At 30.1% G+C, this 17,799-nt stretch overlaps 4 protein-coding genes across 4 annotated transcripts; 2 read left to right on the top strand and 2 right to left on the bottom strand.

Moving 5' to 3' along the window:
• The first annotated feature begins 2,113 nt into the window (after positions 1–2,113).
• On the top strand, positions 2,114–3,166 carry LOC113377730 (serine/threonine-protein kinase 16-like). Its single transcript, XM_026618140.1, has one exon. The coding sequence runs from the start codon at positions 2,198–2,200 to the stop codon at positions 3,164–3,166; it is 969 nt and encodes a 322-aa protein (XP_026473925.1). The 5' UTR covers positions 2,114–2,197.
• A 516-nt stretch (positions 3,167–3,682) lies between these two features.
• On the bottom strand, positions 3,683–4,452 carry LOC113378047 (vacuolar protein-sorting-associated protein 25-like). Its single transcript, XM_026618559.1, has 2 exons — positions 4,301–4,452; positions 3,683–4,160 (listed from the first exon to the last, which is right to left on the bottom strand). The coding sequence occupies exons 1-2, from the start codon at positions 4,348–4,350 to the stop codon at positions 3,683–3,685; spliced, it is 528 nt and encodes a 175-aa protein (XP_026474344.1). The 5' UTR covers positions 4,351–4,452.
• A 121-nt stretch (positions 4,453–4,573) lies between these two features.
• On the top strand, positions 4,574–10,324 carry LOC113376447 (probable leucine--tRNA ligase, mitochondrial). Its single transcript, XM_026616359.1, has 10 exons — positions 4,574–4,762; positions 4,827–5,039; positions 5,198–5,440; positions 5,542–6,562; positions 6,626–6,786; positions 8,980–9,184; positions 9,240–9,475; positions 9,538–9,708; positions 9,834–9,938; positions 10,013–10,324. The coding sequence occupies exons 1-10, from the start codon at positions 4,658–4,660 to the stop codon at positions 10,244–10,246; spliced, it is 2,694 nt and encodes an 897-aa protein (XP_026472144.1). The 5' UTR covers positions 4,574–4,657; the 3' UTR covers positions 10,247–10,324.
• LOC113376448 (gamma-glutamylcyclotransferase-like) lies at positions 10,314–11,883 on the bottom strand. The gene is made up of 3 exons (XM_026616360.1): positions 11,563–11,883; positions 10,832–10,965; positions 10,314–10,689 (listed from the first exon to the last, which is right to left on the bottom strand). The coding sequence occupies exons 1-3, from the start codon at positions 11,671–11,673 to the stop codon at positions 10,383–10,385; spliced, it is 552 nt and encodes a 183-aa protein (XP_026472145.1). The 5' UTR covers positions 11,674–11,883; the 3' UTR covers positions 10,314–10,382.
• Positions 11,884–17,799: the final 5,916 nt, after the last annotated feature.

Genomic DNA, 17,799 nt, shown 5'->3' with positions numbered 1-17,799 from the left:
GGGGAGAGCGGTAACTGTGTTATTTATTCATATTTATTAGTATCATTTCAATATCTTTGGTATATTTTCGATAATAGTACTTTGAAAACAGCTGTGCGCCCCTCAGGTTGGAAACCACGGCAGGAGATAATTCTCTGTTTTTCTTCCTTCTTCAAGACCTAACCGAGCATGCATATATTGTACGAGTCGTTTCCGTATCGGCACCAGCGATATTTAAAAATATTCAATGTGAATTTTCTGCCCGCACATTTTTCTATGACCTTTCATATATTACTTACACGTATAAAGAAGGGGCAAAAACAATTAGAGAAAAACAACTGCTATCACTCAATCCAGCACGATCACAATCACACGGAAGAAATTGTAATCTGTCCACTATCTTGAAAGCCTTTATAATTCTTGGCGTACATAAAAGTGTTTACTTTTCACTAAGACCTTTATCATATATTCATTATTGGGGTATCTTATTAGGGTAATCTATTGACATTTTTAATGTATTAAATGTTTAAATTTAAATTGTGTTTATTCAACAAATTAATTAACTTCCCGTAGGGCAAGTTATAGTAATCGCAAAAAAATCGAAAATGAAAATTTTTGCATTTCTCGACGTTTCAAAGGTTTCTGTATATTTTGGCATACCTTAGAAAAAATGGATGTATGTGTGTGTGTGTGTGTGTGGTGTGTGCGTGTGTGTATGTATGTGCGGATACAATTTTCGTCGATGATTTCGGGAACACTGATCAACCGATTTGAATAATTCAAAAACATTCGATTCGTATTGATGAGGAGACGTGATTATTAGTTTTTGGCAAAGTCAGGTCTAGCCGTTCCGAAGATACGGGGCAAAAAGTGCCGAAAACGGTAACTCAGTTTTTAAGAGAACGGAGCGTCCGATTTTAATAATTCAAAAAACATTTTACTTGTATTGACAAGGTGAAGAATCGATCAAATTTTTATAAAGGCAGGTCAAGCGGTTTCGGAGATCTTATGAAAAAAAAAAAAATGCCATTTGGCGGTCAAAATTGATCATTAGACATATGCACATCAAATTATCAGATATTTTATAGAGATTTTAACAATAAGTATACATTTTGTTAACATTCCTTTGAGTTCCGTACCAATGCTTATGCGTTAGACAGCGACGCGGCGCTTATGCGCTTTATATTTTGTCCCTATGCAGTTAAAGCAGTACGATTGCTTTAAAAAAATTCATATCTTCCACAATATGTTAAATAAAGAAAAAAAAATTTTTTTCAAAAGGAAGTAATTTTTTGTCCAATTTATAGTTTCTCAAAAATCTTATTTTTTCAAAGTAAATTTTTTTCAAAAATGTTAATCGTTTTTAAAAATATAATAATTTTTGGTACGGGAAGTTCCAGCAATTTGCCTTAAGGCACAATGCCTTAATTGCCTTAAGACAGAATTCCACTTACAGCTAGTTTATATTTATTATTCACAACTTTCATATAACCCAGGATTATATTAATATATGGAGTTGACCCCAGCGTTTTAATAAATAACTTCTATTTTTACTTTAGTTTTTTATTTGACACTTTACACTTTAGTGTTTTATTTGACACAGTAAAAATTAATCAGACAAAATAATAGCCACTAAAATTGACACTAGCCTGGCTGAGTTCTGAACAGAAAATGAACTGAAATTTCGATCTCGTGTCGGCATTTAACAAAGGATTTTGGGACATTGCATCGAAATCAGTGAAACCGCTGATTTTGAAATTAATGCTTGAATAAAATATGCAGATATATAATTTGATTTGACAAAATACTAATGAAATACCAGTTTGAAAATTATAGATCCTATAATTTTCAAGAATTAAGAAACTAGATATATAATTTATATTTAAAAAATTTCAAATGACATAATATATTATATGATAATTTCAATTAACATAAAAAATTATGTTAATAAGCATATTGTTAATCTAATTGTTACAAAATAATGTATCACAATGAGTGATTCTAACGTACATTTAATATTATGAATTTGAAAATATTCATGGAAAATCGTATCGTATTCATCGAAAAAGTTTCCCAGACTGTATCTCAATATTTTGGTGACGTTGACAGTTGACAGGCGTATCGCGTATGCCATGATATTATCTGTCAAAAATATTAGAAAGTAAAGATAAGTAACAGGCGATATGTAAATAAATTTATATAGATTCATTTTATTTATATGTTTAATAATATGAATAGTTTAGGACTAAATATCATATTTAAAATGGGTTGTTTATGTTCGCGTGAAGTAGTTCATATTAATAATTGTAAATACAAGGTCCTCGATCGTCTCGGTGAAGGGGGCTTCAGTAATGTTGATTTAGTGCAAAATGAACACACCAAGAAAAAATACGCTTTGAAAAGAGTTAAGTGTCACAGTAAGGAAGATGAAAAAATTGCCATGAAAGAAATTGAGATTCATAGAAAAATTCATCATATCAATGTGATAGAGTTATTAGATTCTGATATTAAAGGACAGGCAGATATTGTGATAAATGCAGTCAGTGAAGTATATATGTTGCTTCCCTATTATCGACGAGGTACTCTACAACATCACTTAGATTTAAAAGGAATACGTAAAGATCATTGGAATGAACACGAACTGTTAACAATGTTCTTAGGTATCTGTGAAGGTGTCAGAGCATTTCATGAAGCAACCCCAGAGCCGCTGGCTCATCGAGATCTCAAGACAGCCAATATATGTCTTGAAGATGACATGACCCCTGTTATAATGGACCTTGGATCTGCAACAGAAGCCAGAGTGAAAATATGTGGTGTGCAGGATGCCCAAAAGTTACAGGAATTGGCCAGTGAAAGGTGTTCAATGCCGTATAAAGCCCCAGAGTTATTTAATGTCGAAAGTTACTGTATGGTCGATGAAAGAACTGATATATGGAGTTTGGGTTGCATTTTATATGCAATGTGTTTTTTTAAATCACCATTTGATATAATATATGAGCGTGGAGATAGTGTAGCTCTTGCTGTGATTAGTGGCAATATTACATTCCCAGAGGAAGGTCCTTATGATGGAGCAATACATGATTTGATTGCATTTATGCTAAAATTAAATCCGATGGAAAGACCTTACATTTACAGTGTTATTGAAAAAACTGTAGACTTATTGGCTCAATATGAAAATAAAGTTTAATATATTTGATGGATTTTTAATCATGTTGTTAATTTAATTTTTGCTTTGAATCTATAAAATTTTATGTTTTTGATGTTTTTTAGATTTTATTTTTAAAGTCTTTATACTGTACAAAATAATTTTAATTAAAATTTTTGCATCATTTGTATTTCGTTGATAATTGGGAAAAAAATATATCGATTGCAACTACAGTTAAAGTATGAAAACGACATTGAATATTCAATAGTAACATGAAACAAAGAAATTTCTAAACTAACTAAATACTATTTGGAAGAATTAAAAATTAAAATATTAGATCCAAGGATTCAGAAATTCGGCTAAATAATAGGTAAATGAAAATACGTTACATTATCAAATTGATGGTGCTAATGAATAGTTGAATATAAGTGGAAAAAATTAATTGCTGAAAATAAAGAGCAATTAGATTTTAAAGTATATAAAAAAATATAGTATAAATAATTTATCAACACATTATACACATTACACAATATATTATATAAAAATTAAAAATAATCATTAAAAAAACTTCACGCCTTGATTATCATCAAACATTATGAGTTCACATTTATTTTCAGATTCTAATTTTCTCAAAGCTTTAATTAGAACATTAGTATCAAGACCATAAAACTCCATATTTGTGGTATCTTCACCAGAAACAAGTTCAAACAAAGTTAAAACTGTGTTTACTTGTCCATTTTCTTGGGCCCAATCATATAAAATTGAAGCCCATTCTTCTAGTGTATGCCAATAGATCTCCCACCTATTTTTTAATTTATCTAAAGGAGCTGCATTTCCAGTTTTAGCAAGATCTTCTAGAATAAGAACTATTCCTTCTTGAGATAGTTTTCTATCAATTGCTGCATTATTGAATAAGGGAGAATTTAAAGATTCTCCCACATCTAATGTGCTCTGCTTTGTGGATTTGTAATATTCCAAAACTAAATTTCTCCATAGTGTGATTTGTCTAGATTTAGTCTCTTCATGAACTTGAATGCTAACAAAAATAAGATGGCTAATTAATATATAAGGTCCATATCGGATATACTTGACAATTATTATCACAACTACTGAAAATCAAGTACAGGTTGTTTTGAGTAAATATAAATCTTTTGCTATTCATATGAGGAAACTTACGTGAAGAACGGAGGAAAACTGTATTGCCACGGCCATTCTATTTCAGCCATTTTTCAATACACAGAAATTTATATATATAATAAATATATTATCATTTAATCGTAAAAGCTTTCGTCTACTCAATCATTGATCATTTTCATTTGACAGTTCTACACAACTATGTGTTCTGCTGTCAATGTCACATTCATATTCATAAATAAATCGTGGCAGATGGCAGCACTGAATATCAAAAGCAGCAACCGGCAGCAAACAGCATTCCGAGATGCGAACTTAACCAAGAAATACCTTGTGTAATATTGGCGTGAACATAACCTGCACAGTTAAATATTATTTATTCCAATATTGTTATTGATTGTTATGATTCGAAGAATATCCTATATTTGTTTAAATAAAGTATTAATTAAACAAAAATGTACGCTACGGATGTCACATAGAGTGTATTGTTCTGGATTGGGTTTATGGGTAACAAAATAAATGGGTGATTAAATATTTTGATATTTGGATGCAAACTATTATGATATTTTAGAAAGAAGATATATCTATAGATATCAAACATGCTATTGAGTCTCATTGGCGTACTAAATTATATAATCGCCCTTTCGACGATCATAATACTAAAGACAAGTACTATGTTTTGTCAATGTTTCCATATCCTTCTGGACAGCTTCACATGGGGCACGTTCGAGTATATACAATAAGTGATACAATGGCTCGTTTTTATAGGATGAATGGTAAAAATGTAAGCAAATCTCTTTCACGATCTAGCTTGTAGTTTCTACTGCGACAAATATGATAATTTTCTTTAAAGTATTCTTATTGTTTAGATGCTTACGTTTTTCGTAGATATTCAAATTATTAGCTTAAACATGTTAATTGAAGCGTGACTAATTTTTATAGGTTCTTCATCCTATTGGTTGGGATGCTTTTGGCTTACCTGCAGAAAATGCTGCAATCGAACATAATGTTTCAGCAAAATCATGGACTGAAAGAAATATACAGAACATGAAGAAACAACTGTATCAGCTAAGTTGCTCTTTTGATTGGGATAGAGAAGTTACAACATGTAGCTCTGACTATTATAAATGGACACAATATTTATTTTTAATGCTTTTCAAAGAAGGACTAATCTATAGAAAATATGTAAGCACTTCATTAATGTTACAGAAATATAATAATATGCAAACATATATAAAGAAATCTAAAGATTATGTAAGTGTGTTTATTCATATTACTTAATATAGGCATTGGTTAACTGGGATCCAGTTGATAATACAGTACTTGCAGATGAGCAGGTAGATGACAATGGTTGCTCTTGGCGATCCGGAGCAAAGGTTGAGAAAAAATTATTAAATCAATGGTTTGTGAAAACTACAAAATTTGCTAAGCAATTGCTAGAGGGTTTAGACAATCCTATATTGGAAGACTGGAAAGATATAATTAAAATGCAGAAACATTGGATTGGTGAATGTGATGGTCATACAATAGATTTTGAATTAGTAAATGCATCCAATATTAAATCTTTGACTGTATGGACGAAACATATAGAAAAAATAGATGAAGCGACATTTATTGCAGTTACTCCAAATTCCATTCTCCACCAGATGGAGAAAGGCAATAAACTGAACAATGGATTTTATAAACTACATGTCAAGGCTAAGAATCCATTCACGGGCAAACTTTTGCCTATATACATAACAGATCAAGTTGAGTACCCACCAGAATGTGACTGTCATATTGGTATACCAAATGAATCCGAAGTAGATGCTACATTTTCTAAAACTGTAGGGCTTGAATTTGAAATAAATAATATGAAAACTGCAGAGGAATATGCTCAAATTAAAGAGGATAGGTTAAGAAAAGCATTGGAAATGAAAATTGGTGGATATGAAACAAGTTCTAAGTTAAAGGATTGGTTGATATCTCGTCAAAGGTATTGGGGTACTCCAATTCCTATTGTTCATTGTGATAAGTGTGGTTTAGTACCTGTACCTGAGAAGGATTTACCTGTAGAATTACCTAAAATTAGTGGTGCATTAGACAAAACTTCATCTCCACTGAAAGATAATACAGAATGGCATAAAACTAGTTGCCCGGTATGTTTAGGTGCTGCTGTAAGAGAAACTGACACCATGGATACATTTGTGGATTCAGCATGGTATTATTTGAGGTATATTGATAATAAAAATCCAAATGAGCCATTTGATGCATCAAAAGCGAAACAAATTAATCCTGTTGATTTATACATTGGTGGAAAAGAACATGGTACACAATTGCATTTATATTTGTATATAAATATATCTTTTATATATATAAATTTAATTTCAGCTGTATTGCATTTGTATTATGCACGATTTATGAGTTATTTCTTATATTCTATGGGTCTGTTGAGTCATCCTGAACCATTCAAACGATTATTAGTTCAAGGAATGGTTATGGGACAATCATTCAGGGTAAAGAGCTCTGGCCAGTATGTCACAGAGGATCAGGTTACACTTTACTTTTTGTGAATATATATATATATATATATATATATATATATATATATACATAGCTGGGCACCGTTAATCAAATAGTTAACTTCGTTAATCGTTAATCCGCTACAATAAAAGTTAACTTCGTTAAACGTTAAAGCGTTACATTTCGGAAGAATTAACGCAAGTTAACGTTAATCGTTAATCCGTTAATATGTGTAAAATTACATTTTTATATCGTTGTGTTAGTGAACTTAAAAAACTTATTAGTTTAGGTTCTGGAAGTTAACAGGTTATGAATAAAACAAAATACTTGAATAATTCAAATGTGTAATTTAACCCCTCGCACAATTATCACATACCGTGATAACGCTATTGGTCAACTTTCCGTTTTTCTGATTGCATATTGTTTTTACAAGAATTTTTTTCTAAATAAAGGGAAAGAGTTTATTTAACTTCCCGTAGGGCAAGTTATAGTAATCGCAAAAAAATCGAAAATGAAAATTTTTGCATTTCTCGACGTTTCAAAGGTTTCTGAATATTTTGGCATACCTTAGAAAAAATGGATGTATGTGTATTCGGATACAAATTTTCGTCGGCGATTTCGGGAACACGGATCAACCGATTTGAATAATTCAAAAAACATTCGATTCGTATTGATAAGAAGATTAGTTTTTGGCAAAGGCAGGTCTAGCCGTTCCGAAGATATGGGGCAAAATTGAGCCAAAAACGGTAACTCAGTTTTTAAGAGAACGGAGCGTCCGATTTTAATAATTCAAAAAACATTTTACTTGTATTGACAATTATGAAGAACTGATCAATTTTTCATGAAGGCAGGTCTAGCGGTTTCGGAGATCTAATGAAAAAAGTAAAAAAAAAATGCCATTTGGCGGTCAAAATGATCATTAGACATATGCACATCAAATTATCAGATATTTTATAGAGATTTTAACAATAAGTATAAATTTTATTTACATTCCTATGGGTTCCGTACCAATGTTTATCCTTTAGACAGCGACGCGGCGCTTACGCGCTTTATATTTTGTCTCTATGCAGTCCTAAAGCAGTAAAATTGCTTTGAAAAAAAGTTCAGATCTTCCAAAATATGTCAAAATAAAGAAAACATTTTTTTTTTTCAAAAAAAATTAATTTTTTGTCCAATAGTTTATAGTTTCTCAAAAATCTTATTTTTTCGAAGTAAATTTTTTTCAAAAATGTTAATCGTTTTTAAAAAAATAATAATTTTAGGTACGGAAAGTACCAGAAATTTGCCTTAAGGAACGATGCCTTAATTGCCTTAAGACAGAATTCCATTTACAGCTAGTTTTTGCGAAAAATAGGAAACGCGCGACGGGTTAAGCGTCGGGCATAACGTGCATATTCCCCTTCATGAACATTAACATGTTGAAGTTCTCGTCTGAAAGCGAGGCTCGTTTTGGTGTCAAAATGTCTTTACTCGTGGAAAACAAACGTTCAACTGCAGCGCTTGAGGGTATAGCAGTATTGTATTTAATAAATAGATTTATGAATATCTGTTCCCCGAAGAATGCAGCATCGTTGAACGAGTCTTTTGATTTCATATCCAGCCACATTTTAACGAGAATTTGCGTTTTATTCTTTAAAGAGTTTGTAGCTCTTTGGTTTTTCTATAGACTGAGTGACAGAATTGAAAAAGTCTTCCTTCTCGTCATCATCGTTGTTACTCGCATTGCTTCCTCCGCCACTTAAACTATCTCTGTCCTTCGAATTTTTCGCTGCTTCTTGCCATAAGGCATCTTCTACCTTTTTTCCGTGCATTTTCTTACTGCATTCCTATCTACTGCTGTCATATGTTTCCAGCCACATCAACCGAAACTTTGGGTGAAATGCCGCGGCAAGTTGGCACTGTTCATCATTCAGGAGTAGTCCAAATCTTTTCTCTATGCCGTTTAATAAGGCATTGGCTAAAGCTGTGCCGTGCGGTAAATAGTAGGCATTCGATTAACGATTAACGGACTTCTCGCATTTTAACGGAAGTTAACGTGTCCGTTAACATTTTTAAAAGTTAACTTAAAAGTTAATCCGTTAATCAAAATGTTAACTTCGTTAATTAACGATTAACGGATTAACGAGTTAATGTCCAGCTATGTATATATATATATATATATATATATATTACAATATATACATACTATACATCTACTTATGGAATACATATCTTTTTAATAGGTTGACATTATTGATAAGAAAAAAGGCAAAGCAGTTTTAAAAAATTCTGATGAACCTGTAATCATGACTTGGGAAAAGATGTCTAAATCTAAAAAAAATGGTGTTGATCCACAGGCTATGTTTAATGATTATGGGACTGATACAACAAGGTTATTAATTTTAGCGGATGTTGCACCTACATCATTTAGACATTGGACTACAGCTAGTATGAATATATTTCAATAAACACATGATTAGATACTAATCAAGTGTTATTTCAGCATTTCCTGGTATCCTAAACTGGCAAAGACGGTTATGGTTGACATTGCGAGATTTTATCAATCATCGATCAAATTACAAAGAAGTAGATTTTATGGACCCTGATTTTATAGAGCATGAAACTAAATTGTTTGACTCAAGAAATTTTTACGCATCAGGGGCTACTTTTAATTATATTTCTTCTCACCAACTGAGTGTAGCAATATCTAAAATGCAAGGGTTGACAAATTCACTAAGAGTGAGTAAATGATATTGGTTAAAACTATTGGTGGTATGTATATGTAAGTAAAATAATTCTAGAGGGCTATACCACCAGTTATTGCTCAAGGACTGCAGTATGAAAGAGCTTTAGGATGTCAAATTTTACTTTTAGCACCGATGGCTCCACATTTTGCATCTGAATTATGGTCAGGATTTACAAATGTTCCACGATTAGAGCTGACTCAACGAAATTATGGTTCTAAGAATTTGGTAAGTTATTCTATTATATTTGAAATTATATTTTTGTTTGAATATAAGATTTGCAAATGTATCATAAAATCTTCATAGTAACTATTGCAGATTTACTGATTATACTGATATTTTTTTTGTTATAGTTCTTATTACATATGCAACAAAATGAATTCGATTACAACAAAAGTGTGTTTGAGCAACGTTGGCCTGATGTAGATCTCCACTATAATCTTGATTTAGCGATAAAGGTTTGTGATATATTTCAAAATTTTTTTTACTATAATTATGATTGTGGCATTCCAACAACATATGCTTGTTTTAGTTTAATGGAGAGGACCACAGTGTAATAAAAATTCCAAGATTTAAGTTAGATGTTTTAGGTGAAGATGTAGCCTTAGAATTAGCAAAAAATGAAAAATCTGTTAGTGAAATGTTAGATACTCTAGGGCTTCGTAAATATACATATCATGTGCATAAGGGATATGAGGCTGAATTGAACTTGATAACAAAGTTTATACCGAAAAAGAAAAAAAAGTCAAAGAAACAAGTAATTTGATAGTTTAGTTGTAATTTTATATAAGCTAAATATTTATAAACATTGCAATAGACATTCTTAAATATCATAATAAAAATAAGCTTGTACCAGTGATTCATTTCATATTGTTATACATATTTCTCAATATGTCATTTTTCTAAACTTTGTGGGACAGTAATATACCAAGTTCCTTCCGTAATTGTTCATCTCCAATATTTCCATTATGAGGAATGCTTCTAAGCATTTTTAAATAACTGTCTGGTAATCCAGATTCTAACGCTCCTTGAATAATTGTCTCAAGATATATCAAACTAGGCTTCCTATCTTCTGGAAAAGGTTCACCCGGTTGCAACGGAGCAGGCAGTTTACTTTGCTCATATATTCGGCACGATACATTTTCGCCACTCTTAGTTTTGATGTTTACATCTTTAGCAAAGTATGTGTTTAAATGTACACCTTCCTGTCTAATGAAAAAAAATTACTGAACAAGCTCATTTATGAGTCAAGGATGTGTACACAAATTTTAATTTTTACCGCTATATAAAGAATCATTTCTATAATACTTTATATTGAAGTAATATAAGTTCCGTTAAAGCTTAAACTTACTTGTCAAGGCTTGCAAGATTTTTATTATCGATTTCCCATATAGCACCCCAAACATGCTCACCCACTTTTGGTACAACTGTGGCAGACGCACCTCCCCATTTTTCTGAGTATCTATTGAAATCTAAGCAATAATCCTGAAAGATGTATTTAATAATAACATCAAAATGATATAAATTAATTATTAAAATACTGTATTGAGTTATTTTAGAAATATTTAAAAATCAAATGATTATGTTACCTTATAGAATTCAACACTTCATAAATAAATAAAACTTCGAAAGATTCAACATTGAAATATGACATGAATCTGTGTGGGGTTTTTCAAAAATATTAACAAATCAAAATTTATTCGTTAAATTTAGATTTTATTTAGTTTGCAAATCATCAATCTTATTAACTTTCAATCTTATACTTTTATTATAGCACTTAAGTTATTTGACTATACTTAAAAAAAAAAATGTTTAGGTATACTCGTTACTACCATAATTTTGAAGTTGTTTTTATGTTTATTTTATTAATTTTTTAACTAAATAACTACAGAAGCCATATAATTTATATTAAAAAAAAATCATTTATATGCAAATTACAAAATGTATTCATATACATTATTTATCAACAATCTATTTTACAAATCACTATAAAACAACTCATTTAAAGATATACATAATGTGTATATAGCACAAGTGCTTTAAATAGCATTTTTTAAAAATATATTCATGTTACGTTCATACCAATAGCTTTCCAACGTCTTTTCTAACTGCCGAAGGATTATTAATATGAATTCTCTTCGCTAATAAATTACTTCCATACGCGAAGTACAAAAATGTGTTCGGGTTAGGCATCACCACTGATATATAAACAAATTAGTTTTAAAAAAAATGTCAGCTGTTATAGTATATTGAATTATGTTTATTCAATACGACACTTTAATCACAATTCACTTAATTAGCTAAATAGTAAATGGAATAATTTTAATCACGTGTAAAAAGATTGGAATATTTCCACACCAAACCGCTCCCAGAACAAATCGTTTATGTTATGAATTTGACGCACGGAGCTGTCTTATTGACGTACGGTTGATTCGTTCGGTGTTGTTCGATGGTTGTCGGGAATTGAAATGGCGACTGTTGCTTGTCAAATTTTGGCGCGATGTATAAATTCAAACGTTGTCAAAAATGTTGCGCAACTTTATCAAGTTTTGAGAATTTGACTTAATAAAATTCATTTATTACATTTCTTCCTTGCATTTATTATTATTTCATTCAACTTTCTTTCTTTGAAAAAGTTACTTTTTTATTTTTAGGTGAATTCCTTAGTTCGTGTTGAAATGTAAAATACATAACGAAAAAATTATTCTAACAATAAGTTTATGTAATTCAATATTAAAACTAGGTGTAAGTGGCATTTTGTCTTAAGGCAACTTACATGAACTTTCCTACATATGTAAACAATCTACATACTTAATAGGAAATCAATATATTAATTTATGAGTGATTTTTAAGTATATCGAGTTGCAGCAAGGATTATATAACATAAAAAATTATTGTAGGTTTTTCAAGTTTTCTAAACACGTTAGTTATTTTCGATAAATGGTTTTAATATTACACATTATTGAAAAATCCATACTTTTTTCAAATTTGTTCTCAAACGATTCATAATGACTTGAAACGTCAAGAAAACACAAAATTAGAATTTCTGGATTTTCTGGCGAAAGCATAAACTTCTTATTTGGAAAGGTTAAATAAAAATATAATAAATCCCAAATTAAATTAATAAAAACCTAAATTTTTGTGTTACGATCTCTATGGAAAAATGTAAACATAATAATACACGCACTCTTTCTGTTTTTATTTAACCATGTAATATTGTTTCATTTACACATCAGATTTTTAATTCTTACATATTATTTTTATTTTTTAACCCTTTTCACTCGAATGCCGCCGATATAGCTCGTTTTTTTTTCTTAACGTAAAGTTATATTTGTTTTTAGCAATAACTTAATTATCAATTATTATCAATTGATGTTTTTAATTTTAGCAATAAGTACTCAAGTTTCGATGTAAGTATTTAACTTCCCATAGGGCAAGTTATAGTAATCGCAAAAAAATCGAAAATGAAAATTTTTATATATCTTCACGTTTCAAAACCTTCTGAACATTTTGGAATACCTTAAAAAAAATGGATGTATGTGTGTGTGTGCGGATACAAATTTTCGTCGACGATGTCGGGAACACGGATGAAGCGATTTGAATAATTCAAAAAACATTCGATTCGTATTGATAAGGAGACGTGCTGATTAGTTTTTGGCGAAGGCAGGTCTAGCCGTTCTGAAGATATGGGGCAAAAAGTGCCAAAAACGGTAACTCAGTTTTTAAGAGAACGGAGGGTCCGATTTGAATAATTTAGAAAACATTTGACTTGTGTTGACAAGATGAAGAATTGATCAAATTTTAATGAAGGCAGATCTAGTGGTTTCGGAGATCTAGTAAAAAAAGTAAAAAAAAATGCCATTTGGCGGTCAAAAATGATCATTAGACATATGCACATCAAATTATCAGATGTTTTATAGAGATTTCAACAATATGTATACATTTTGTTTACATTCCTATGGGTGCGGTACCAATGTTTATCCGTTAGACGGCGACGCGGCGCTTAGGCGCTTCGATATTACGTCTCTATGCAGTTAAAGCAGCACGATTGTTTTGAAAAAAAGTTCAGAACTTCCATAATATTTCGAAATAAATTTTTCTTCAAAGTCTTTTTTTTTCAAAAAAAGGTAAATTTTTGTCAAAATATTATTGTTTCTCAAAAATCTAATTTTTTCAGAGTAATTTTTTTTCTAAAATGTTTATCTTTTTAAAAAAATATAATTTTTGGTACGGGAAGTTCCAGCAATTTCCAGCAATCCTTAAGGCACGATGCCATGCGCCCCACTAGTTAGTTATATCCAATCATACAGAATTTTTAAATCATATTGATGTAACTATTCAAAATTCGATTAATCATATACATTGCATTGTCTATCCAATGAAGTATTGAACATTAATTATCAATAAACATTATCGACAAATTTATTGCTAGCTTGAAGATTTATGAAAATCTTATCAGTGATTCGTCACACAGTATGTCCCGAAATAATAGCACGAACCATAAGTTGTGGAATCTTTCGGTTTACACTGAAAGCACCGATTTCATTATATTTGTTTAAAAAATGATTAGATTTGATTTTTTGATAATCGAAGTGAATGTACTTTAGATTCTGTAAATTGTAATTGTTTTTATGATTATTTTTGACCAAAGTAGATCGTAAATGGAAATTGCGATGCATAAATTATTTTTTATAATTATTTAATTTAAATTATTTTTTCTCATAGAATCATTAGATTGAGTAAAATGTATACATAAAATATTTTATAATATGTTTACTCAGTTTGAGTAGCTTTGTTTCAATTTTCTATCTCCAAGAGGCTGATGTTTTCTAAATTAAAGTTTGTAGCTGCTGGTTCAATAAAATATATGCACGCTTGTAACCTTGATCCCAATTTTCCTAATCACCGACTTACACGTTGAGCGCTAGAAAACATTTAGAACGGTTCAGTTATTTCATAGTTTTAAAAGAGTAACTAGTGGTGCATGGCATCAACGAAATTGCGGGAACTACCCGTACCGTAAATTAAAATTTTGAAAAGTTTTAAAATTTCTTAATAACTTAAAAAAAGATTTTTGAGAATTAAAATTTTTGAAATAAATGGACTTAAAATTTTTTATATTTTTTTTTACAAATTTTGATTATTTTTCAAAAGAATTTCCTTTCGGAATCGAATGCTTTTTGGTCATTCAAATCATTTGATTCGTGTTTTTTCGAAATCGTCGCCAATTTTTTTTTTTATTGTTCAAAACTCATACATTCATACATATATGCATACACACACATTTATACATACATTCACACATGTATATATCCATTTTTTCCAAGGTATTCCAAAATGTTCAGAAGGCTTTGACACGTAAATACATATAAAAATGTTCATTTTTGCTTTTTTGCGATTAACCAACGGGATGTTAATTAGTAGCAGTTTTTTCAAAATAATGTAAGTCAATATGATCAAAATTTATAAGATCTGAAAAATATAAATATTTTTTTTCGATTATAGTATCATAATAATATAATTTTGAGAACTTACCCTTCGTTAATTTAATAATAATTATAAAAAGTTTAATCGTTTTGTTCTTGTTCTTGAATTTTCAATTGTCTGATTTATTATGCTGGTTTATTAATACATATATAAATATATAAATTTATAATATGTTGACCGTCGATAATATATATGTTGAGAGTCGAAAGCATTAATTTCTGAAATTTCCTTGAGTTGAATAGAATTAAAAAATGTTTGCCAGCTGCTTTATTACAAAAGCGAGTGCACTTGCACCGTTGTGTAACAATATACGAAATTTTAGATAATTTCTATCTAATGAAATATCTTTCAACAAACGATAAAATTCACATGTGCTAGCAACTTATCTTTAGTAGAATTTTTAAAGATTACTTATTGTTAGTAGGTACTTATCTCTGGTTGAGGAGATACATTAATTCTATTTATAACAGATGTACAAACATATGACATTTTTAAAATTTCATTCAAGATCTAGATGAGGTTCTACCGTGTTTATTTAGTGGCACTTTAATAAATATTTGTTTAAAGAATTATTTTTCCTCGAGATATTCATGTTATACGTGAAGTGACATATATTAGTTTAACTTGTTCAATCTTTGTTTTGGTTCTCAGAAAATTTAATAATGTTATTTCAGTTTAATTACACATTACATCAAACTTAATAAACTGTTTTTAACTTATTAGAGGAAACGTTTAGGTTTTTACCAGAAACTACGATTTTCCAACGTTTTCGTCCAAAATCCTGTTTGAGTAATTCACAACCTTTGCGAATTATATGATTTGGATATTGTGATTATTTGCGCTTGTTAAAGATCGTCTTCGTAAATAATTGTCCATTTTCGTTAACGAATTTAATTATTGACGATTACCGAACATTCTAAAATATTATAGGTTTACGAGAAGTGTTTGTAACTTCCCGTGGCGTAGGTTATAGTGTTCACAAAATAATGAAAATGTTCATATGTCTTTACGTTTTAAGGGGGTTGTTCTTTTTTCGTTACAAAAAATGCATGGTATTTGTTTTTCTTTTTCCTCGAAATGTATTTATCATTGCGACATGCGGTTTTTTTTAAACAAAAATTACAAAATCATAGAATATTACGTGATTATCTTCTTTTCTTTTTGCGCCGTAATTTTTTAACCAGGGGGCGCCAAAGTCGGTCTTGCAAAATCGATCTCTTTTGCGGTGCCACAGATAAATCCGTTGCGCATCGCCCGAAACAAAAAAAAAAGAAATTACGTTGAAGAAGAAGTTTGTTTCCAGTCCCTCTACCAAAATAAAAGAAAAAAAGCAAGAAGGAAAAAAATGGCAGCTATTTAAAAAAAAAAAGTGTCAAAAAAGGCCTTTTTTTGGGGCGAGAAGCTTCGCAAAATTTTTTTGCGTAATGTTATCAAGTTGTTTGAGGTAGGGGGACTCGGTATTGCAGTGGTGAACAAATTAAAAAAAAATGCAAGTCGATCCGACTTGTAGTTTTTTGCTTAATTTGTGGCACCGCATTGAAAAAAGTCAATTTGAGAAAAACGTATTTAAAGTTCTTAATATAATGTACTGAATACACCATTTAATTTAATGTACTAAATACACCATGGTGTTCAAAGATGCTGACACATTAAAAAGGTCATGTGCATGCAGTGGCGGCGCTAGACCATTTGTCGGCGTCGGCGAAATTCGTTTGCGAGGCCCCCCTTTTTTAAGGACTATCACTAAAACTTTCCGTGCTGTAATTCAAATGTTGAAAAAAATCTGAAAACTTTGAAAAAAAAAAATTAATTTTTTGAAAATTGAAGAATTGAAATAGAAATTTTTTTTATAAAAATTAACTTTTTTTCTAAATTGAGATATTTTTTATTTATATTTTGAATTTTTTTGAAAATTTCGAACTTTTTTTTCAAAGCAATCACGCTTCGTTACCTCCCTGAGATGAAATATCGAAGCGCGTAAGCGCCGCGTCGTGGTCTAACGCGGAACATTGGTACGAAATGCATAGAAATCGAAACAAAATTTGTACTTATTACTAAAATCTTTATAAAATATCTGAAAATTCGATGCGTGTATATCCAATGATCATTTTTGTCCACCAAATAGCTTTTCTTTTCCTTTTTTTAATGGATCTCCAAAACCGCTTGACCTATCTTTCTAAAAATTTAATCAGTTTTGTTACAAAGTTAAAAACTAATTATTGTTAAACAAAAGTATCAGATATATTTTTAATCAGATAATTACACAAATTGAAATATACAAAAATTGCACAAGTTAAAATGAACAAACTCTTCGGCAAAAAAAGTTCGTTCATCAGATCTTAGTAAAACACGGAAATTAAATAATTATCCCGAAGAAGTTTCTTTTTTGCCAAATTATTCGATTAGATAGTTTTATAATTTTTCGACTGTTCAAGTCTTTCTGAATGAAAATGATTAGAAACCAGCGACTTAATCAATAACTAATTAGACAAAATTTTAAAATCTACAATTGATTAATTAGATTTGAAAAATTTATAATCATAATAAATTGAGTGCACAAATACGCACATAGAACGTACACATGGCATGACCTAAAAGATCGGGCCATTATTCCAAAATTTAATAAATTTATATAATTAATCAATTATTGTAGTTCCATAAACTTTATGTTAGTTTAGACTATAATTTTTATCTTTATACCGAGTTTTTTTTTTCTAAAAAAAATCTACAATTAATTACGAAGAAACGACGCGTTCGATTTTTACGAAAAACTTATAGCCAACTGAAAACTTAAGAGTTTTTGAATTTTCAAAATCGGTTCAGTAATTTCAA

This window comes from Ctenocephalides felis, unplaced genomic scaffold (genome assembly GCF_003426905.1).
Source record: "Ctenocephalides felis isolate EL2017-DRISC unplaced genomic scaffold, ASM342690v1 CF-g0.4_SCAFFOLD_01886, whole genome shotgun sequence".
In the NCBI taxonomy this organism is placed as follows: Eukaryota; Metazoa; Arthropoda; class Insecta; order Siphonaptera; family Pulicidae; genus Ctenocephalides; species Ctenocephalides felis.
Note: the sequence above shows the minus strand (reverse complement) of the source record. Positions and strands in the feature narration are given on the sequence as shown.

Bases quoted from the DNA above. Each gene is read 5' to 3' on its own strand.
- LOC113377730 (XM_026618140.1), top strand. From the start codon at position 2,198: ATGTTTAATAATATGAATAGTTTAGGACTAAATATCATATTTAAAATG.
- LOC113378047 (XM_026618559.1), bottom strand. From the start codon at position 4,350: ATGGCTGAAATAGAATGGCCGTGGCAATACAGTTTTCCTCCGTTCTTC. The intron at 4,161-4,300 runs GTAAGTTTCCTC...TATTTTTGTTAG, and splicing joins AGTTTTCCTCCGTTCTTCAC to CATTCAAGTTCATGAAGAGA.
- LOC113376447 (XM_026616359.1), top strand. From the start codon at position 4,658: ATGATTCGAAGAATATCCTATATTTGTTTAAATAAAGTATTAATTAAA. The intron at 5,441-5,541 runs GTAAGCACTTCA...TACTTAATATAG, and splicing joins GACTAATCTATAGAAAATAT to GCATTGGTTAACTGGGATCC. The intron at 6,563-6,625 runs GTACACAATTGC...ATTTAATTTCAG, and splicing joins CATTGGTGGAAAAGAACATG to CTGTATTGCATTTGTATTAT.
- LOC113376448 (XM_026616360.1), bottom strand. From the start codon at position 11,673: ATGCCTAACCCGAACACATTTTTGTACTTCGCGTATGGAAGTAATTTA. The intron at 10,966-11,562 runs GTATGAACGTAA...TACATCTTTCAG, and splicing joins AAGACGTTGGAAAGCTATTG to GATTATTGCTTAGATTTCAA. The intron at 10,690-10,831 runs GTAAGTTTAAGC...TTTTTTCATTAG, and splicing joins AATCTTGCAAGCCTTGACAA to ACAGGAAGGTGTACATTTAA.